At 42.7% G+C, this 24,088-nt stretch overlaps 1 protein-coding gene across 1 annotated transcript in view; it reads right to left on the bottom strand.

Moving 5' to 3' along the window:
- Positions 1-23,058, bottom strand: part of BARX2 (BARX homeobox 2) — a 36,994-nt gene extending 13,936 nt beyond the window's left edge. Inside the window, exon 1 of the mRNA XM_074848813.1 lies at positions 22,513-23,058. Coding sequence (XP_074704914.1) covers positions 22,513-22,699 — 187 coding nt within the window. The 5' untranslated portion in view covers positions 22,700-23,058. The remainder of the gene's footprint in view (positions 1-22,512) is intronic.
- Between the last annotated feature and the right edge of the window lie 1,030 nt (positions 23,059-24,088).

A 24,088-nucleotide genomic window follows, 5' to 3' on the forward strand; every position in this document is an offset into this window, starting at 1 on the left:
AAAATTAGGGCTCATCCAGGAGTCCTATTTTACCTCCCTAGGCACAGTAGAGAACAGTCCCTTTTCTGTCCAATCAAATTGTTTTGAGGGAGCGGGTTTTCACCTAAGTCAGTTGCAAACAAAAACACTGATGTCTGCAAACATTAACTTTTATAACAATGAATATAAAATATTGCAGCTAGAAGATGCTCTTCCTCACAGCATCTCTCATCATGCAACTACCTGTCCAGCTTCCCAGAGGTGAGCAAAGCTGGACAGGGGCTTCAGCTGCCATTCCCCAGGCTGCGGGGCACTTAGAGCTGTGGTCGTGTTCAGCCCAATTTCAAAGCCACGAGTGAAATTTCCTCAGCGCTTGGAGCTGCGAGATCCAGGTTTTCTGTTTCAAGCCTGTCCCCACTAGCAATTTATCAACATAATGTTTCAGTAGAACTTCTACATAATAACAGTAATTAATAAGTTTGAATGCATCTGAGGCATGCATGCCGGAGGCCTTCACAAAAACTAACCAGAAAGGTAATTAATCCTTACTTAATAATGACATTTGATATTTATATTGTTCTTTTTTACATGTTTAAAGCACCATACACACAGTAAGTAACTGGCCTTGAACAAATGGTGAGCCCGAGAGCCTCCCCAAATGAGGAATTGTCTCACTCCTTGCTGCCACAGGCAGATGTGTAATACCCTGCCTTAGACAGGACTGGATGTGGAGTGATTAGCTACCTCATAAACACAATCCAAAAATTCACCTACAGCATCAGCATCTCCAGGGATGCCAGATCCCTGAAGGATGGCACCAGGGTTCTTCTGGCAGGGCTGGCGATAACCATTACAAGAAGCTGGCTTTGTTTGAGGGCCATACTGGTGGGGGAGGAGATAGGAATGCATGTGGAACCTGGAGTCGGAAGACCTGGTTGTGCTGCTAACCTGGGGCTAGTCACTGCACCATGGTTTCCTGTTATCACAGGATAGCAATGCTTAACTGCTGAGTTTCTTCTCAATTGCCGGAAATATATAAGCAAGCACCACCTGGGTGCTATAGGTTGTTCTTCTCGCACACAGCGGCCTTTCTTCCAGGCTGTCTGTCAAACAGGAGAGTGTGCCAGGACCTTGTCAGATCCTTAGTGAAGAAGAAAATTTATATATAAAAGAAGATTTATTTTTTTTTAAAGAAGCTTTTAAAGAATCTATTTGGCCAGCACTCAAGAAATCCTTTGTAGCAAATGTAATAACACTCTGGCTTAATCAGTGGAGAATGAATCAGAAGAACACGCATCACTTTCCTATTTTGAATTATTCTGCTTCACTTATTCAAACGGCAACCTGCCTTTTGGAAGGGAGCCCCTCCTTGACTCAAATCTACACTCTTCAGGCAAAGCGAGCGTGGCTCAGGAGGTCCTGCTCTTTGTCTGAGGCTACAGAAAAGTGATTCTGTCTGGGATTCCTCATCTTAAGCAGATGATCCCATTAAATCCCACTCAGTGGGAAAGGAGGTGCTCTGAACCCAAACAGATCTGTCATAATATCTTCTATCAGGATATATGGGCCCAAGGCCATCACGACTGGAAACGGCTCCAAATGAACAGTGGGTTTGGACATGAACCTCCATTCCAGGCCCTTACTGTTTGGACTCCGAGGGAGTTTTAAGACCAGGCCACATTAGTCCCAGAGAAATAAACATGAGCACATCTCCATAAACGACAGCTCTCAGACAGTGCAGGAAAGTTCCTGGGATACAAGCCACCATTTACCATATCTGTATCGAGGGACACTTTGGCTCCATTAAGTCAACTTCAATTTGAAGCTCTTTCTTTTGAACTAAGTCATGTTAAATACTTCAGCCAAGCGTTTCCTCCGTTACCGAGGATAAGACAACTCTAGAGCTCATCACCCGTTGGACCCAGATTTAGCAAGCAAAGTAGCCAAAAGATTACAGAATCAAATAGCTAGAAGGAATGGATTTACAGGCAGTCTCTAGTCTTGTCTATTGGGGGTGGAGGAGGAACACTGCACCGAGAAGACACAACTCTCATGGTGTCTAAGCTTAAATTGCAACAAGTTTGTCTCTACTGATGACAGCCAGATGACTAGACATCTTGAGACACTGGGGAGAAACGTAGGAGGCCAAATCCAATCCTCTGTCCAGATGGTGTCACCGGTCAAGGAGCAAGATTTGGACTTAGATCGAGAAACAGATCATCAGAGCCGAGAGGGTACGGTTTAATGGAAGGATAAGTCACGTTCTGTTCTTTATGCTGCTCCCTAAGTATCTCTTCCTGGCCACCATCCAAGATATGAGTCTATAAGGACTTTGGACTGACACATTATGACCATTCTTATATCCTTACACATTTGATAAATAAATCTGCCTTCTCTCAGGATTTCACAGTTTCTGTCCAAGTTCAAACACATAATGCCATGCGTGCATAAATCAATCAGTCCTTTACTTCCTGCTCTGTTAATTATTATCACAACATCCATAAGCAAACACTGGCCTTGGACAGCTGACTAGCTGTGCACACAAAAGCACTCTTCAGGTTTCTCAAGCCCACCCTTGTGTGAGCTCCAGCAAAAAGCTTGCCATAAATATCACTACTTCTTCCTGCTTCGAGCCTCTAAACACTCTGGTGAGTGACACATGGGAAGAAAGAGAGTTCGATTGTTTCTAAACACCAGACTGTGTAAATTTTGCCTGATGGATCTTTTGGAATAGGCTTTTTTTCTTCTTGGAAGAATAGTAGATCAGTGTTTAAAATACAGAGACACCCCCCTCTTCCTCCTCACTGAAATGAAAGGGGGATTTCACCAAGTACCAGTGTTAACCTGAAAGAGACCCGTCACATCTTGGCAAAGCCTTTGCCTCTTATAATTGTGGCTTATCGTCTCAAGGGTTGCTTTATTAATAATCTTGCCCCCATCAGGACACGTTTAGCAGAGGGGTTGGTCTCTCTGAGCTGCATATATGATTCTTTGATCTTGCATCTGCCCTAACAGAGAGAAAACTCATCTCTGTTTCCTCTATGGACAAAAATAAACTCTGTGGACGATTTGGCTGAACAGCTGCACAAACAATGCAATTTAGAAGGATGCAAATGATACACGAGCAGGTTTTGTTCACAGCCTGTCTATCCTTTGTGTTTGCCAATTAGATCAGCGATCGTAACCCAGCTCTTGTGGCCAGGGTGAGCAGGAGACACATATACAGGGAATAAAGCTAAGCATAATGCACATCACAGTATTATTCCAGGAAGCTGAAACCCTATTATGAGAATCTAGAGCACCTTGGAATAAGGATTTCCTCCAAATCTGATCTTCTTGGTTGAATAAGCTGACAAAGACTTTCATAGCTTCCACCGGCACAGGGCATAGCTATTTTTATTCCCTCTACATTAAATAACAGCACACCCATGTCACCCCATGAATTGAATCTTAACCCAAACAGAATGAATCTAGGACGGCTAAGCTTTCACTTTTTGGATGGGGGAAAAAAAAAAACCCACAGCTGAATTTCAAGTTTATAGAAACCTTTCATTGCAAACCATTCTGCAATACTGGTAAAAATCAGTGCTTGCAACTTCATTCCCGAAGCTGCTCCCTTGACTTCAGGACTGTCTACATTATATAAAATTAGTCATGAGCTGAAGATGTTGCAAGAACCCTCAGTCATATGACTTCTACCTGCAGCCGTGACTATCCGACACGGACATGGGGAGGAAGGATGCTGACATCGGTTACACCCCCAGTCTCCAGGCAAACTGATATTCCACTCACTCCAACATCTGTACTCAATTAGCCTGTCCTGTGGCTCAGGAGTGTGTGAGGACGAGGAAAGCTGCATTCACTACTAGAGACATCATGGAAAGAGCATGTCAGACTGCAGCGTTACACATGTATTTTCACTGCAGAGTACAGCCAGTGGATGAAAACACAAGCAGAGCAGACAAGGTAGCTATGGGGTTGGTCTGTAGCAGGGAAACAGAGGTAAGCAACAAGCAGAATAGCCAACTGCTCGGTGGACAAGGACCTAGAGGACTCCAAACAACAGCTCTGTCCACCCTACACCAGGGTGTACCAGCTGCACTAGATATTCAGCCTGTACAAACCTGCAGAGCCCCCCCCAATCAAAACCAGCCTGATTTATAGCAGCTGAGATCCACCCCATTAATTTCAGAGCGGGGGGTGGTTTGGGGTTTTTTTTCAGCTGAAGCACAAAACGAGTTTTGTTCCCATTGAAATTAATCTGATCTCAAAAAGCAAGCTAAAAAATGTCTCAAGGATGGGCAGTCTCAAAACGGACACACCCAGAATAAGTAGTTCCATGAGAAAAATGTCAGCCTTAGAGTTGCAAAGCACTTTGGAGGCATGCAACCACTTACATGTCAGAAAAGCGATGACAAGGTTTTCCCAGCTACCAGGCTGCCTGTACCACAGCACTGGTGGAAGGAGAAGCCAGAAATTCCAGTTGGTGAGCTCTGGCTGTCCTGATCTCCAAAGAATACGAGCCCTCACTCATGTCAGACATTAGTATGCCGGGTTTTTTTCTGTTCTGATAGGAAGTCAGCCAAGGAGACACTGTTTTCACATCTCCAGACAAATACAGATCAGACTTAGGGTGGAGATAGGCCCTAATTAATCATAAGGGATTGAATTAGATTTCTACAGTGCTTGAATTCTTCTAGCTTTAATTGTGAATTAACGCCATCACAAACAGAAATGTTAGAAAAGACACCTGTTTCCAACAGCTCCAGTCCAGAACTACAAACACACCCCTAGAAACGTGCTGATTTAGAGATCCAGATGGGAGACCCTCCCTCACCCTAAGGTTTGGAGGGCTTTGAGTCAAAGCTTTGGTTATCACCCATCTCTGGTTTTCATCAGCACATCTATTTACCTCCGATTCTCCTACGGCACCTGTCACTGAGGAATGCAGCATCGCCGTGTTCTACAGGTACGTCTGCGACTCGATAATCTCATCGAAATACCAATCATAAAAGTCAATATGCAAAAAACAATGCAGCCCTTTCTTCCCTCCACACGTGTGTGGGTGTACAGTCCCCGCTACCATCAGAAACAGCTCCAGGCTGATGGGAATATAGTCTCATTCCCAACGACTTTATTTACTCTCACCTGCCCCATAAAGGGCCAAAAGAACAAAGTTCTGTTCACTTAGATGTAGATTTGGGGGAAAGAGGACATGAGGCGTAGTGTTTCCAACCCTGCCACCGACTTAATGTACAATCTCAGCCAAGTCCCTGAATCTCACTGGACTTCTGTTTTCCCCACGTGCAAAATGAGGACGATAATACCTACCACACAATGTTGTTGTATGGTCTGGGAAGTACTCAAAGGGAAGCCACGAGGGGAGGCAGAGGTGTTATTATCTCACATTAATAGACGGCATGAGCACTGCATTGAGACCTCTCTTTTGTGTCATACGATTACGAAATTCCTTAATGTGCCAGTAATATATATGTTAATATCGAAGCAACGCATGTATCCTGTTATTGTGCAACCGGCAATGTTTCCACAGGAACTCCTTCAATAACAGGCACATATGCAGCATGTGGTTTTTCAAACCAAAATAACTTTTTTCAGCTTTTTTTTTTTTTTTAAAGTTCTTCTAAACCAAGAAGGGTATTCTGCCAAAGATCAGCTGTGGCTGCCAATTTTTACATGATGGTGATCTAAATAAATCTGCAGGGAATATTTTTTTATATTTCCCAAATACCACCATTACCACTCTTTTATGTGGCACTGCTGGGATGAAACTCATCTTAGATTTGGCATTTCCATGCTCTCCCCGCAGACAGCATGACAGACTCTTTACATTGCCAGTGTTTTTATTAAGCTTTGAAATGGGGGTCATATGGAATGTTATTGTCCAGACAACTTAGGCAATTACTGGCATTTACTGGTATATGATGAAAAGCAACCAACACTACCAATCCACCAAGTTGAATTGGTTTGCTTTGCTCAGCAATGGCGTAATCGTTTTGAGGTATCTTTTAAATTCTGAGAGCTAAAAGAGCCTTTAACTTATGTTTGCTGAACCACATATGAAAAAGCACTTCAATCCTAACATCTTAAAAAAATCCTACTCATCTTTTTCTCTCTCTCAAGTATCGATGCCATGCCTACAGCTGTCTCTGTTTCCATCCAGAAGATCTGCTGGGAAGCCAGATCCAAGGTCTTTCGGTTTATGTAGAGCTTTAGAAAGACCTGCTTGGACACTGCAACAAATTTCACTGTCTTGAAATAGATCTTCTCCAATTAATTCATGAGTGCTTTTTTAAGTTTTTTTCCTCATTAAGTCATGCCATAGAAATGAAAATCTTGACATTAGATGGATGCAATGTTGAACGCCTACAGATATATAGTGGGTTTAATAAAACGATGACTTTTCTGTGTCTAGCCTGTGTATTCAGACCACCACAAACATTCAACCACCACCTCTTCTACACATAAAAACCGACATAGTGGAGGAAAAAAGTGCAACTGAAACTGAAGCAAAATCAGAACCTTATCATCTGATATAAGAATTGGCTCAAAATAACTAAAGATTTCAAACAATATTAGTACTTTATTAAAAGTTAATAAAACAAAGATAGACTGAATTTAAGGCATTTGAATAGCTTGCCCCTTCCAAATTTATAAAGCTTCAGACTGACAACACATTCCTACTCCCTTCCTTCTTGGAGGGAACAAAATAAGAATCTCTACAGAAAAAGAAAAATCCTGTATTGATAAAAAACCATCCATGCGAGTTGTCTTCGCACACATTACAAAGAGGCAAAAAGAAGGCATCATTTTAATTATTTTCTCCTCTTTGTGGGTCACCTTTCATTAAATTGTTGAGAATAAAACATACTCCCACCAAGACGTTAACATCTCATTTCCAGTACTGCTTGGGTGAGGAGACCAAATAAAAATAAATGGCTTCTACAATAAGACACATCATCCATCGTCAGCATGTAAAACACAGTCATTAATCACAGAAGCAACCTACTTATTACGGGTATTCAAGCACTGGCAATACAAATGCTTATAAAACAGGGACTCCTTTCATAATTCCCTGCCCTTGTCTCTCAATAGTTTAGAGGATTAACCCTTTTACAACAAGGGATGGGCAAACTGGTTTTGCCTAATTCCAAACCAACTTGACGTCATGGGTTCGAAAGTTCGACTTGAACTCAAACATTTTTATCAGACGCAGTTTGTGCTGAGGGGAGACAGCAAGAAAGAGCTCAAGGGGAGAAAAAAGAAGGAAGACAGTGAAAGAGCAAATCAAAAAACCCAGCAGGGCATGAGCAGAATGAAAAACTCCAGTAAAGGGTCAAAGTATGGATAAAAACTGCTAATGAGCGAGTTGAAATCCCTACGAAGTAATAAACATAGCTTTGTCCTAACACGTATCTTAACGTGATTTGTGGGGAACTCTCTTCCCTCCTATAGACTTCTCGCTGGTGGGAAAAGAAATACAGATTTTTATTTGTACTTAATTCTCATGAAGAGCACAGTTAAACATATGCAGTCCCCACTGACTATATTACTTTGGGCTTCTCTTGCATTTCTTAGGAAAGGGTTTTACCACACTTTGCACAAGGGCGTAATGAACCACTGCTTAACTAATGGGAAGGACAAGGCATGCAGTGAGTATGTAACTGGCTCCACACCATCTAGCGAGTCAAGGACAAAGCCAAGTAGAGATGGCCAAACCACCGAGCGTCCACTGCGAAGTTCTCAGCTATTCCATGGGCCCTGCGAAGTCACCAACTCCATTCGGTTATCCCTGTTCCCAACAGCAGCGTGTCCCAAGCTGCCAGCTAAATGAATGCTCAGCAGAAAATGTTCCTATATTTGCAGTCTGATGCAATTCCTTTTCTTTTTCTACACACCCTTATTGACTTCAAGGAGTAAATAAGAAGTGGGGACGGGGGAAATCAAGAGGTACTGAGAAAAGCAATATTTGGAGATAATCTGCAGCATGCAAAGGGCTAAATTAGAGTTTAAAAAACATAAGCCTCACTATTTACTGACTGTTGTAAAAAGTGAGACATCTGAATGAAGAAAATTCTTGTGGAGAGAAACTAGATGAGGTATGTATTTGAATTTTCTCACAACGTGCAAACTGGCCCCAGTTTAACCAGAGGCGATAACTTTTCAAACACTTAAATTAACTTTGTCATCAGCTGGACAAACATTTTCAATGTCAGGGTCAATTACTGGAGACAAATGATGCACGATTGGCTTTGGGGAAAACAAACATTTAAGAAGACAAATTAAAAGAATCAACCACAATTTAACCCACACTAAAGCTACATGCCAGGTACTGGAAACAAACCCTTAAGTTTCTTGTGGATGGATTTTTCAGTTAATTAACAAAGCAGCAATAGGCAGCAGCAGCTATTCCATTATAACCTTCTCCATATGTAAGAAATACTCAGTGAATACCTTGTAGGCATGACTAGTTTCAGGGTAAAGTGGGCTACGTCCTGACAAATCATCTGCAAGGAGTTCACATCATTGCAGAGGTACTCAGAAATTCAGTACCAGCTCTGCTTCCGCAAAAATTTCAGGAGTTTTCCCAAGATATTTCTCCTAAAGGAAATGTTTTTCTTCAACCAACATTACTGCCAAGGCTCCGTGATGAATGACAATGTTTTCAGTATCCTTCACTGTCCAAAAGGATTTTCGATCCTGTAATTTACTACAGGAAAGTACCATTTTTATTTTGCAGGCATATACTCAGAGACAGGGAAATACAATCAGCGTGTAAAGACGTTATCACTGGTTTTGCTTTTTGAAAGGTAACACCAAAGTTAAGATCACTGGTGAGTTAATATGAGTCAAACAAATCACGCCCAGGCTGTACTAAGCAGTCAGTATCTGTGAATAGATCATAGTAATGCTCGTTTCTGAATAGCTGTCAACTGATTTTAACGCATTTTTACAAGTTGTAACGTGACTAATCATGCCAATATTAAGAAGGGAGAAATAAGGCATGGACCACAGAAATCAGATTTTTCAAACATATTAAAGTCAACTACATCTACCAGGTCATCTGCATTGCTTTCATGGTAGCATCTTTGTTTATTGATGGGGAACGAATTGATGGAGACAGTATTTTTTCCTACGTTGAGTATGTGCCATAGAACTCCTATATCAATGTTTATCATGGTTGTATCCCTTTTTTCCTGATTCACATTGCTGGATGAGTATCACTTTTACCCTTCTCTGAAGGACAGAAATTTCTATTTCATAGTTGGAAGCTCTCTAGAAAGTGTTAGTGGAGCTATTAATTGATCCTGCTATTAATAGACACACATGGAAAACAGAAAAGCATACAAAAAAAGGCGAAACAACCATGAAAACTGTGACAGCACAAAAGGAAAGGAAATAATTTGCCAAACTGAGTTTGCCAGACAAAAGCAAAGCCCATTTAGCCAGCTAAACAGCTCTGAAGACACTCCAACACTCCTGTGCTAGCTGTGCACGCAGTCAAAATTGATCTTTTCCACTTCCACCCACATCCCATTTTCTGTCCTTTCACTGCTCTGCAAGTGTCCAGCATCTCCATCCACCACAAAGACCTTTCACAGAGCCAGAGTGATGTCGTGTCCTTAGTTAAAACGAGGATCAGGCCCTATCTTTCATTTTAAACACAGCTGCTTACGAAGACAGCAAACAAACCAGACCCATTTCAAACCCTGCAGAAGTCCTTTCAGCGCTTGGCATTGACTGGGAGATCATCTGTCTGTGGGGACGAATTTAGTTCACTCGGAGAGACAGGAATGACCCCGGTTAGCAGCTAGTCCCTGTTGTATACACAGCTCGCCACGTCCCCAGCTTCTGACAGGTCTGGGGTGGCACTTCAGATGCGGTGCTGAAACCTCCTGAGACAGCCTACTCCGTCAGACAAATGAGCCAGGAAACCCTACACCTGCCAACTTTGAGCTGCTCCAAACAGCGGGAGATGCCCTCGCCCTGCTGGAAAAGGCGACGGTGAGGAGAAATTTGGAGGACAGAATAAAAAGGATCAATCCTGGCTTTATAAAAATATACGTAAGTTGTCTTAAAGCAGACTTGTGAATCACAATTTAAAAGATCATCTCCCTGATTTTCTGAAAACACCACCATATGTTGTTAAACTTGAATGTATTTATAAATCCATCTTTTTATCATGAAGGTTATTTTTTTTTAAATATTTTGGATGCTGTACTTTATTCAGCTGAGACGAAGATGAATATCCATAACCATTACAGTTCTGAGATAGCTCATGCAAAAGTTTCAGTAGTTTATGAGCTGATACTTACACAAGTAAGCTCCCTAAATCCAGACAATTAGATGAAACACCCCCAGGATTTCTACAGTCTCTTTTCAGTGATCTTTGCTGTCTCTTCTCATGCAATTGCTAGCCAGCTAGTCTCTGATGGACAGAAATACATCTGCAGTATCAATTGCTGTGACATCTTTTCACAACAGACAGGTGCTGTAGGGGTTAGGCACAGCCTAAGAGGTCTCTGTCTCTCAGCCGCAAGAAAAAGGGTTTCATTAGAGCTGTACAAATAAAATACTATCAGACTGGGATTTCGTAAATGCTTTTGTTTTAATGTAATTTAAGTGCTAAACTAACTTATAATAATGTGCTTTAAAATGTTTACAGTTAAGGCATAATTGAATTTGACTCATTTTGGCCCTGATCCAACTACGATTTAATTGACTTCAGTGGGAGTTGGATTGGGCTCTAAGTAATTTTAACGAAAATAATCCATCAATTGTTCCTCACCCACTTCATCAAACTCCTTCCCATCATTTATGATTGCTCTGTAATTTATTGCAACAAGGTGAAACCAACCCTTCCAACTTCTGGCATGGCTTCCTGTCCCTCAGTGGAGAATTCCACTACTATCCAGCAACCTAAAACAAATCTGCTTAAGAAAAGCAAAAGAGCACAACCAAGAGCAGACGGCAGAGATCCAAATTGCTGAGTGCTGTCCTCTGCTGTTACAGAAAACTTCAAATATCAGCTCCTCCACTATTTAGTCACCGCAGGAACAAAATGAACTGTTAGCAAAGCTGTCAAGAGGAGGTTTTGAACAAAACAGACAGAAGGGTGAAGCGAAATGTATTCACAAACTCACGCAAATGTTTTGTGGCCAAAAAAAACCTCGTTTGCTTCAGACTTCTCACCATTATATCGTACCAATGATTACATTACTCGTTTCTATTTCAGGGGGACTTTTCAGATTTTTCCTCTTTGAGCCACATGAATAAATGCAAGCCAGAGCACTAGGCCTTCCTAAAGACGTCTAACGTTATGCAATTATACATACGTGATACGTACGGCATGCAAGCAGATACTTTCCATAAGAAAGTACCACCACTGCTAATTTTGCTTCGAAGACGACAGTTTAATCTGCCATAGAATACCCTATTTAAGTAACCACAAACACATCACATGTGTTTCTCTGTCTTGTAAAAGAAAAGGAGATGCTTTTATTAAGGCTTCAACCCTTCTGTGCTTACAGAACAGTGGTTTGGTTTTTAATGTATAATGTAGGCAGCTGTACGCTAGATGTGGCACTAAGTACCCGCACTCAAAGCTACGGGAACCTGTTCTTGCTTCAACATTAGTTCTGAAGATGTCTGTTAAAATTTAATTCAGATTAAATCCAAGCCCTGCAAGGTGAAATCCCAGTTGAAGAAAAAAAAAAGAGAATTTGCATCAGCAGGAAAACTAGCCATTAACTATCCTTAACTATCCTGCAACTTGCAAGACAATCATTAGTAGAAATATCCGAAGCCAAATGGTGAGCCAAGTGTTTAAAGGTGACTTGATGACTACACTGAAAACTCCCTTTATTTTGAAGAAAATGAGTAGCAAGATTACCCAAGTTACAGGGCGAATACAAAAGCTTCCAATTCAAATCCTTCTTTGCATGAGTAGTCCTGCTGAAGTTAGCCAACTAACTACAGGAATAAAAACCACTGGCATGTTAAAGAATTTACAAGATAAGACCTGAATACGCACATCCAAACACATTGTAAGGTCATTGTAAGGTTGTTGCTCCGAATCTCAAAGAAAAAAAAGAGCATATATATTTGCAAATTTTCTGTCATCACATTTTCACAGGGAATTTTATTTTTGTGAGATGGAAAACTGTTTTTCTCCTCCCTTCAAAAAAAAAAAAAGAAGTGTGATTTTTTAACAGAAAAATGAAAAAACAAAGCAGAGATTTTGTCTGGGAGCTGTCAAGGGTAGCATTCTTTCAGGTTTTGTGTTTTAGATAGAGCTCAAATATTCTGGAAATAAATACTGTCAAAAACATAGTTTTATAAAAATCTTATGCAGGGAAAAGACTATTTTCCCACTCATCACGTATGCCAGGATATTTGTCTAGAAAATGTCTTGTTGTTTTTACTGAGAGTAATTTCTTCTTACTGAACTATATATATTTACACTCTACAAAAGTGCCAGCTATGAAGAGGTATGCAGACCAGTCAAAAAAAGGAAATTAATTAGGGTCGGGGTTTTTTAAATGAAGAGATGCTGAACAGCCTTTCCGTGTGTCACACGTCAGAGACAGAGATTTACAGAGACAACGAACTGATGCCGACCCCATGAACAACACCTCCCTCATGAATTCTCACCAGGTAGGCAGCACCAGAATCAAACCTTCATCATCCTCGTGGCACATGTTCTACCAGCATCACCCAGTCCCCGCTGGACTCGTCCCCTCTGGGGGCCAGGATACGTGCAGAGGACATAGAGAAGCAGCAAGTATATAACTTCATTTGCAACGCCAGGATGTGCTAACTGCGGTCGGAAGAGATCTGAGTACCAGCAGAGGGGTCCACCTTTGGGAAGATGGAGGATTTTTTTTTGGGGAAAGGCTGTTCTTCACCCTCCCCTTTAGTTACTTAAATGGGTCTCAGCACTAAGTACCCAAGCACCTGTCTGAAATACCAGCAACTGGTAACTTGGTGTTCTTCCGAGCTGTGCTCTGGCCAAGAGAAATGAAGGAGAAGATGCCAAGAATCAGTCAAAACATAAAGTTGCACGAGAGGAAAATGGAAAATATTAAGTATTTACTGTGTTAGCCAGGTCCTAGCACCAAATCTCTTCATACATTTTTAAAGATGTCATTAAGATGTAGCTTTGGGAATTTCACATCAGTCAATAAGGGCCGGAAGCCTCTCAGCTAGATTCTCCCAGAGTGCTACGAATGCACGAAATAACAGATAACCTGGGGGTGGGGGGAGAAATCCATCTCCAATATTTCCCTGGATGATAATATTAATACGACCTCATGATTTATTGTCGCTAAGCCACTCTGAAACTCTCACATTCGTCTTACCCATACAATCCACGGTGGGAGAGATCAGACACCCCACGGCATGGAAACTCTTCCTAGGAAAGTGAGAAATGTGAGCGGCGCCGAGAGGGACACTCATCTGTGTGAGCCCGCGTGAGCGCGCGCTGTCATCCCATCAGCGGGAGGCACAACTTGGTCTGTCTCACCCGCGCGACGCAACGCTGTGCTCCGCTCCCCGAGGAGTGAAACAGTTTACGTAGGACATCTACTGCTCCGCGCCCGTTAGCTTGTTCTTGTGATCCTGTTCTGTTACAGACTTTGTCTTGAATTACACAAATACAGCTGAGATCATAAACCAGGTCCTAAATTTTCTGAGGAACTGTTATTTCCTAGCAAATGAAGCTCGTGTTAATGTGTTCTGGCTTCTGCAGTCCAGCTGGAGTAATTCTTAAATAGAACTGACTGAAAACGTTCGGTTGTAACTTCCTTTCATCAAAAAAGAACAAGAAAAAAAGAAAATTTTGCAATACAGAAAGTAACTTCATTGCTTTGCCAAATGTCTCATAAAAGGGAAGTGTTAGAAAGTTTAGTTTCGGTCTTTAGAAGATATGTTTTCAATATTTTATTCCAGATCAAGTATTTTCTCTGATCTGATTCCCCCCCTCTTTTAAACTTTTAACTTGCCAAGATAAATCTAAAACATTTTGCTTCACTCTGAACTGAAAAGCACAAGTGATTCTTATTTCTTCTATCTACCAACAAACCAAAACATCCCTTTTTCTGATCGCTCCTAGTATTTTCACTTTGATGTGATGAAATTTTGTACATGGTCTGCAAATGCAAAGCCTACGCTTCCAGTTCCTCCAAGCAGGGCTGCGCAGCCACCTCTAACTGGACAAGGTATCAAGGGAATGAGCGTAAGAAATAGATATCAGAATCAAGAAATTAGGATCATCTGAGCAACAGTGAGCAAGAGCAGAGCCTCCCTCTAACCCAGTAAATGCCAGCAGAGGATTAAGAAGCAGCTCTAGTGAGCGTATTGAGCAAGACATCCACTGAGATCAGCTCCTGATGTGAAGATCAATTCCAGATGATCAGCTCTGCCATCTACCGTGTGCAGTTGCATGCAAATCTTCCCTCCTCACAGGCTTGCACTGAGGGCATGGAGGCGACTTGAAGTCAGAAAGGCAGAGATTTCTTTCAATCATCCAAACCTGCTTACAACACTCCTATCAGCATTAAATCCTTCTCAAGGCGGATCAACGCTCCGATCGACACACCGCCAAGATTATGATACAACAAGCTGTCCTTCATCGTACTCTTTCACTGGAAAAAGAAATGCAATGCTAAACACAAGTAAACAGAAGAGAACCCAGAAAGTCTCCTTAGCTACCGCTCTGTTCCCCCACGGCCTGGCGAGCTGACTAGGAGCTTCATGCAACTCGCTGGCTCAAAACAGTCTCACTTCTTTTCCCCCAACCTCCCCAGTGAAGATTCTTGCCCTTGCTCATACCCAGCTGGTACTCAAGGCAGCAATGCTGGGGGATATTTATTCTACTAGACCAGTCTGTCTTTTCCTGCATTTTGCAGCAGCAAGTTGAATAAAAAGTCATGAAAATAATAATCACAACAACTTGAGAGCCGTGACACTAGGTCTGTACTGCGCAGTCGCCATGAGCGGTGTCCAAATTGAGGTCAGCAGGCTCTTTATAAATCTACAGCATTTCAGCCTAAAACAGTGTGTAGATGGATTTAAACTGTGCTTCAGTGCAAGCCGCAAGGCTTTAGAAAATAAGGTATAGGTGTCAGTTTTCCCAGTGGAATCCCACATTCATTAATACCTCCTATTATAGCATTCCTCTGAATGCTTATTCATGCTTAACCACAACCACAGTGCTGATTACTTTCCACAGTAGGTTTTATTGCAATTGCTGGGGTGTGATTTTCTGGTTTGTTCCACATAGTTTTGCCTTTCATTAATTTCTTTTATTCACTATTAACTGTACTGAGATAGAGACAGCAAGATTCAGTCTTGATTCCAAGTTTTTAAACATCCAGCTTCTTTAGAGCCAGCGCTCCCAGCTCCATCTAGGTGAGACCTGTTTTCAAATCCAGATTCTGATCTGGCTTTGCTTCTGAAACACCACCTCTAATGTTGGATATACCCTGATGGAGAAAATTGACAGACACTTCTCCGAGTATATAGTTATCATAAGCTAGCCCATTATTATCCCTCATATGCCATTTGTTGGCATTTTTAAACTATGTTTTCTGCTAAAGACATCAAAACATGTAAAATCCAAGGCAGACATCCTGAAGAATGCCAAGCTTTTTAAAATTAAATTTTGTGCCCAATCTTCAGCAGTTCCAGATGAATCCACTTTCAAAGTCTATAGCATCTGTTCACTTTAGCTGGGCTGATAAGCTGGTCTTCAGTGCGATTGTTACAGAAAGACTTTTTCTTGTAGGCTAAAATGGATGGGGATTTATGTGGCTGGGAGTTTTGAGAAAAGTCAGACTTTCCTGAGGTTGCAGCTGAATAAATCTCCAGGAGCAGGGAGACAGTCCCGATAGCAAATTCTGACTTCTCTACGTTTTCTGAGGAGCGCTGGGAGATGTCTGCATAAATGTGACTGCATCTTGTAGGATCTGTATGCAGTAATGTCATCACTAATTATCTTACATTTATTATGAACACTAGCTAACTTCCCTAATACTGGATCAGAGATACCTACAGAAGCAACACTCATTTTTCAGGATTAATAGATTTCCTTTGTCATTTTGCCTTTACTTTTTGCTATTAAACTATAGAATTATCTTTGTAAGCTAAACCCAATAAGGGTTTATAAAAGATTTTTTTTTTTCTTCATGCGGTTGCACAAATAATCAGAAAAAAATCCCAAACAGAATCGCAGCAATGTAGATTTCCACACAGAGACACTTAGAGCTTTGCAATTTAGGTTGGCACCTATCACTCCCTTCTGCCATATAAACAAGCATATTCATTTTGGCCTGCTTCCCTCAACAAATACATTTTGGGACACTCCTGAGTCATCGAGTCCCAGCTCCTGCCATCGCAGGCAGACATTTAAGACATGCAGGTCTCCTGAGCACACACTTTACACATCACAGGACCAAAACTCTTTCCAAGGCCTTGTAACAATGACTGGGATGCCACAGCAAACCCTTACATCTGCTGTGTACAGGGGGATGGCAATTCAACGCCCGCCGAAGCTGCAGGGCTGACGGGAGGCTGGGCACACTCAGGTTCAAGTTAGCTTTGTATTAGTTTTATTTAATGGGATTAATCCAGCTGTTATGTTTCAGATAATGCGCTTTGAACGGATGGCATCTCATTTTTCCCCACACTGGGACATACACTACACGGATTCCCTTTTCCTTTCCCACAGTGCCCTGCTTTCCCTCAGGAGCTCCGTAACAGTATCCATTCCATTTAAAAGAAAAAGGTTCAGCAAGTATTTGAGCAAAAGAAATGGCTTCTACCCCGATTTTAAATAATGTCCCAGAGCAAATTCAAACCTTGCCTCTATCAAGGCCTTCCTGAAGAGAATCAGAAGGAATCTCGTTGTGAGGTCACGCATAAAACTGAGCTGTTTTAAGACGCAATAAATCTCCTTTCTCACCATGGTTTCCTAAAAAGGCTGACAAGACTGACTGAGGACCAGAAATATCAAAGCTCCCACTTTATCGCACAAGCAACGATTCCCCGCAGGCCCCAGTGGTTACAGGTATCGCTTAGTTTAATCTAGAAAATATCAAATATACCAGGAAAGTGACAGCTCACAAAAACTTCGGGATAAGCAGTTCCAAATTTCTTCCTAAGATAAAACAACAGAAGACAGACAAAAGAACTGGAAAAGAAGAATTCAAGGCTTGAACAATTTTATACTAGATACCTGCCTACATTAAAACCCAAATTGCACAAATACTGAACAAGGTCTCATCCTCAAAAAACAAACACCAACCACCAAACGGAAAATCCCAATAATAATTGCAAGGAAGCAAATCACAATTATTTGTGTTTAAAGGCAACTTGTTCCACAGACTAGCAAGCAGAGTAGTAAACTTTCAAAAAGATGGAAACAAGCTGAGAAAATTAAGGTTATGTCCATTTCCAGAAGTTGTGGCACTTTTAAATGCACGTAGGACAGTACAATTCCCTTTAACACAACTCCCCTTACACGGGTGTAAATATTTTTATATCAAAGTAGCTGATTCTCTCAGAAGACAAGTAAGGCCACACCAATATAAGGCATCTTTGTGCCTGTAAAACTACGTTCATGCAAGGCGTTGTTAAAAGATAAAAGAGAAAGCAGCGCAGTCCTGCCTGAGCTTTGGACTAGTAAAAAACCTTGGTGTAGAGTGGAAATAAATCACACTGATGCTCACTGGGATTTAAATTATAAATCACTAAGATACAGACAAATTTGAGTGTTTTGGGGTTTTTTTTTTATGAGCTCTGGAATAGGTCCAGGTAGAAATGAATGCACAGCATAGACAACAAACAATTTGTACTACCAACTTTACTAAAATAAACTGAAGACTCTTACAGCAATGCTTTTTAATCCAGCCACCTCAATTAATTTGCATAGTTTAGAAAGGACATGCAAGACCAATACTCTTGATTATTAATGCATAATATCACGAATTCCACTATCGCCAGGGTCAGCACACAGCTTCCCCCCCACACCCCAGCCACGACCACCCTGCCTTTTATATTTCAGGGGATTTTATTTACTTTGATAAATATGAAGCATTTACAGTCTGACCACATAACATCGTACGCTGACAATGTCCTTTGATTCTTTATCATGCCCGGAACTACAAATATGGCAAATGGAATTTGAATGGATGGCTAAATTAAGATTTTTAAAAATCCAGGAAACAAACCAGAATTGGTAGCCTGTCCTGCAAGTATTTTTAAATGTAAAATTGAAAAATTATATAAAGACAACTTGAAAAGTGACTCCTATAGACTTTGTCAAAAAGCAACCTTCAGAAATCACCACAACAAACCAAGCACAGGACACATTAACACTGCAATCATTAGACCAATTAATTAGATATGACCTAATATGAAAAGCCAATAAAACTATAAATATCATGAAACAAAATAAATGTTTTCACTAAGACATCACAATCCAAAAAGTCATAAATTGAAGAGGTATTAACCACCACCTGAAAATATTTCTGGTTTAGTATCTTTTTTTTTCTAATCATAATGGCTCTGAACCTGGGCTAGCATTTTCTTACAGATTCAGTATGAGTGCAGCCTTCTTTATTTGGCTCAATAAATGCCACAATACATGTTCATACACCAAATCTTAAGCTAATGACGGATCCTTTTTACAAGGAATTGCATTCTTCTTTCCAACAAAAAATTTTGTTGGGGCTCGTTTGCAATGGGAATCTCCCCAGTGCAAGCGTGGAGCTTTGCGTTAGACCTCCTGAATGCTCCTTACAACTAAAATGTCAGGTTTTGACCTCACAACGCACAAGAAAAGTCCCGAACGCTCCTTCCACCCTCCACCCGCCTCTACTTGACAAATTTGTTTTGTCCCAATTCAGCTGCACATGCTTAAATATTTAGCATTTGATCATAGCCAAAAGAAAAAAGATTTTCCGTTTGGTTACCAATGTTTTTCAGATCACTTAACAAAGGATGTTGTTAAATACACATGCTGCACAACTACAACAGCTTATATCTTTCAGCTCCAAATAAATTATAAAGGCATATCAGACTTCTCTGACTTCACCCAAGATGAAAGAACTATTAACTCTTTAGCCCATGAAAACGCCTACAAAATTTGACTCCTGACTCAAGAAAAAGCCACGCTGCTGAAGAGAACTTCAGCTGAAGTAACTAATTACTCATTACTGTTTCAAACACTCCCGAGCCCCAGCTATGACTATATTGGCAAGGTAAATTTCTGTGGTTTAGGTTAAGATTCATTTTTTTTTTTACCGCAAAGAGGCTAAGTGCTCACTCCCTGATTAACTCAAGAGACAAAGGAAACACAGGCAGTAAGTGAAATGCCATAGTGCTCTATTTCTGCAGTCTTTAGTCCCTAAGTGGTTTTTGGGGTTGGTTTTCTTGGTTGGTTTTTGTGTTGCTTTTTTTTTTTAACAGATTTGTATTGGGTATTTTTCAAATTCTTTCACATTTAGTTAACTTTTGTGGTACTGTCCATTTCTTAGACAATGACAGAATTTCCTCTCTTTTATAATTAAAAAAAAAATCCCATTACCGAATACATATAGGACTTTAATTGTACCCATAAACCTCAGAAGGCTTACAATTTGGAAGCGTGGACTTTCATAGCAGTTTCTTTTATGGTTTTAGTCCCGCAAGCAAATCTCTCTCTGTACTTCACTTCTCAAGCACTGCAACTCTATAAAGCTTATTCCATTAGAAGCAGATATTCACAATCCACCCTGACACAGGGACAGGCCAGAGCTTGGACTGGAAACACAACCTTGAGGGCAAATTCATTAAAGATCCCAGGCACAAAGAGAAATAAGGCTTTAATTGAACAGTAACCGCAAGAGTCTTGCTAGCATCACTCAGAATCCACTGCTGAATCATTTGAGGATTATTAATGATTATTTAATGAATATATATTAGTCTTGCAAAGACAATGTTTGCTATACTTGACACAGAAACTCCATATTAAAAACATTTCTCTGCTGGGTTTTTTTTTCCCATGGGGGTGGTGACAGTCAAAACAGCTGCTGGGAAGCACCCCACCCATCAAAAATATTAAGGATCCTTTAGCCTAAAAGTGACATTCAAACCATATTTTTTGGTGCCGAGTTAGTCGTACATGCTACTGGATGTTGTAAATATTCAGGCTAATATTCCTTTCGGGTGCTAAAGGGAGCTTTCTTTCCTAATGTTTCTTCTTTCTGTACAGAGAGAAATCTCCCTCCTCTTCCTGGCAGATCAAGGTCCGTGGAAGTCAGACTCCGACGCGAGCAGAATTGGGCCCTCCCTGCGTAACTGCAAGCTGCCACACACTGAAATCATTTGGGACGTTCATGCCTATTTTAGCCAAGCACTGAATTTCACTGTCTACGCAGTAGTGGAGGATCAGCTCTGAAAAATTCCCTTGTCAGCAATATCTTGATTAACAACCAGATCTTCTTGTATAAAAATATGTCAGCGATTAGTTAGAGAAGGCAAGGAACGTCACGCACAAATCGAGCGGAAGAAACAAATGTTGACCGAGGATCACACTATTCATGTAACTTCTTTCCAAAAGCTGGTCATCATGGGCCTTAATTCTGATGCGGCCTCCTAATCACTTCTGGAACTTTAATTATTAGTATTTACAAAATAAATATTGAGGTTGGAGGAAGACTTATGCTTGGACCAAGGGTTTACTTTACTCATCAAACTCTTAGGTAACCTAACAGTAAGTTTTCTATTAGCACAGCTCCACTAAGACCTCAAAAGTCCCTCCTTATTTCTATTCAGCTAAGCAATTAAAAAAAAAAAAAACAAACAACAAACCAAAGGCAAAGTGCAGACCTTGGATTTTTAAACACAATTTAATAAAAATGCAAAATTAACTTTCCCAGGAAAGAGAAAGAGGAAAAATATAATTTTATTACCTTGAAATATATATTATTTTACTGGGAATTAACCCTTTACAAATATTTTTCAATAGTTAAGATTTTTTTGAAGAACATATTTTTAAGTTTCAGTTTCATCATCTGATTTTCTTAAGCCATTAGGCGTCACCATTGGAAGTGCGGCCTTATGGGAAGAATATAAATTGGGAAAACTGCCTACTTCACCAGAAAAAAGAAGGATTTTTTTTCTTTTTTTAAATCTGGAATGCATTATAAGAATGATATTTTTACTTTTAAGATGGAGTTTTAAAAGCTCGCATGACACCAATCTGTTTGCGAAATTTAATAACGCCCACGGTCAAGGCCCAATTGCTCTTTTTTTTTTTTTTTTTCATTAAAATCAGTGATATCTGCCCAGGACAGAGATCCATTTGTACGTATTTATTTGCGGTGCCTATGTCTGCAAACTCATCAGAAGTATTTTCGCATCTTCTCTGTTAGAAACAGCCTAACTTCTTTCAAAGGGAGAAAGAATTTCGGGTAGAAAATATTGTGTCTCAACAGCAGTTTTTCTCCTTTTTCAAATTTTCTATTAATTTCTTTGTAGTCCCCCAGATGGCAATGAAAACCCACCAATGGTTTCAAGGAGCACAAGATCAAGGCCGCTTTCTTAAGGACCTGTGCCCCCGTTAACTCATTATCATCTGCATTGGTTATTTATTTGTGAACAGCCCGAGGAAGATGGAGGCTGAATCCCACACCGAGATTAGCAAAGCAGCCCTGAAGATTTCACAAATGACGTTTTCCCCCTTCCCTGGAAAAGGCAGGGAAAGGGGAGCAAACGCAAACCCTTCCAGTGGGGATGGGGTGTGAAAACTCAGGCTCAGGGCAGGGGTTGGGGGAGTCTCCTCCACTCACTGGGGTCACTGAGATTGGGGAGGTCTCCTTTGCTTACTGGGGTCACTGGGATTGGGGGACTCTCCACTCACTGGGGTCACTGGGACTGGGGGAGACTCCTTTGCTTACTGGGGTCACTGGGACTGGAGATGTCTCCTTCACTCACTGGGGTCACTGAGACTGGGGGACACTCCTTCACTCACTGGGGTTGGGGGAGTCTCCACTCACTGGGGTCACTGGGACTGGGGGATTCTTCTTTGCTCATTGGGGTCATTGGGGTTGGGGGAGTCTCCACTCACTGGGGTCACTGGGATTAGGGGAGCCTCCTTCACTTGCTGGGGTCACAGGGGTTGGGGGAACCTCTTTTGTTCACTGGGGTTGGGGGAGTCTCCACTCGCTGGGGTCACAGGGGTTGGGGAAGCCTCCTTCAGTCACTGGGATTGGGGGAGTCTCCACTTACTGGGGTCACTGGGGTTGGGGGAGCCTCCTTCCCCCCGGAGGAGCGGGGTGCGCAGGGGTTTGCTCGCCCCTCCGAGCCAAGGGATGCTCGGCTTGCAAACGATGCCCGTGCACCCCGGCTCCCCGCCCCGGTGCCTCCTCGGAGCCCCTGGCCGGGGACTCATTGGGTCCCCGCTCCCCCGGGAGAGCCCCCCCACTCCCCCCCCCCCCCCCGCCCCGGGCGCGGAGGGGGGAGCTGCCTTACCGGCGCAGGAGTGCAGCGGCTTGGGCCGGACCAAGAGGGACGGACAGACGGAGTAAAGGGAAAGTTTCTCGAAGTAATCGCAGGTTTCCTTGGAGAGGATCTCGTCGATCATGAAGGTCTTGTAGCGCCTCCTGCCTGCCTTGGCGCGGCCGGGCGCGGATAACCGCGGTTGCGGCGGGCACTGCATGGCGGGGCTGCGGGGCTGCGCGGGGCTGCGCGGCCCGCGGCCGGCCGCGCATGGGCGCCCGCCGCCTCCGAGCGCTGCTCCTGCCGCTGCCGCCGCCGGTGGTGGGGGTTCCGCCGCTCGCTCCGCTCCGCTCCGCGCTCGGCAGCGCCGGGCTCCCCCGCTATATAAACCCTGCGATAAGCATCAATCCCGGCCTTTTTAGGACGCTCGGGCTGTCAATCAGGGCGCCCGCGGCTCCCCGCCGAGCACCATTGTTACCCTGCGCCGGGCGGGGAGGATCCCGCCGCTCCTCTCCCCTCCCTTGCTCTCTATTTTAAGATCCCGGGGTGTGTGTCTTTCTTTTTTTTTTTTTTTTTTTTTTTTTTTTTTTTCCCTGCAAAAACTGGAGACGGTCCAAATTGGGGCTGGCTTCTTTTTTATTTTTTCCCCTCCTCCTTTCTCTCCCCCCCCCCCCCCCCCTTCCTCCAGCCTGTAATTTAAAAAATTAAAAGCGCACATCCCGCAAATGTGGGCCGCCGGCGGGAGAGCGCCTCTCCCCGAGCCTGTACAGCTTTCTCCGAGCGGCATCGAACCTATTCCCCAACCGCGAAGTGCTGGAGAGCGGCAGGGGAAAAAAAAAATAATAATAAAATACTATTTATAGGTGCCTTGCTGAAGCAAACGCTGCCTTCTCCAGAGCGGCGTTCCTCAGTCCCCGCGCTGCTCTGGCAGCCTGGGATGATTTCCTGACGCTTATCTCTGCTTATCTCAGCTGGATTTTGGCAAAGATGAGCTCGGAGCCCCTTCTGCTGAGGACAGACCCCACGCAGCCCCCCGGCAGTGCGGGGGGTGCCGAGGTTTCCCCGCTCTGCCAAAGGTGGTTTTTCCTCGCAGGGTTTGATTTCTCCGCGCTGCGGCCTCGCTGCGGCGGTGCCCCCGATTTGCGGGGAGGGTTGTGCCCAAATGGGGATTTTAGCCCGCCGGGACATTTACACCGAGTCCCGTTTGGAGTCGGGGGGGTTCAGCACTGGAATCACCAGGACACCATCACTCAGGGGAAGGGGTACCAGGAGCAGCCCCCCGCCCCCCCCCGTCCCCCCCCCCGTTTAAACCGGTTGCTGCACGGTTTTCCAGAAGCCGCAGCCAGCTCGCAGCTACTTGTGGCCACAAACTTTAACCGGGTAAAGAGAAGCTCGTCATGAAGATGTGCCACCACCTCCCCCCCCCCCCAAAAAAAAAAAAGACTTGCAAGCTTCATACAAGGATTGAAGTATAATCTGCAAAACGTTATCAGCCACCCTTCAGTTTTCATGCCTTGGTGATCCAAATGGCAGCGAGCTCTTATTTTACTATTAGAAAACTCAATCTGTTCTTGCAGAAGGCAGCGACCGCCTCAAACTCTCATAAACG

The sequence above is a fragment of the Strix aluco genome, chromosome 23 (genome assembly GCF_031877795.1).
Source record: "Strix aluco isolate bStrAlu1 chromosome 23, bStrAlu1.hap1, whole genome shotgun sequence".
NCBI lineage: Eukaryota > Metazoa > Chordata > Aves > Strigiformes > Strigidae > Strix > Strix aluco.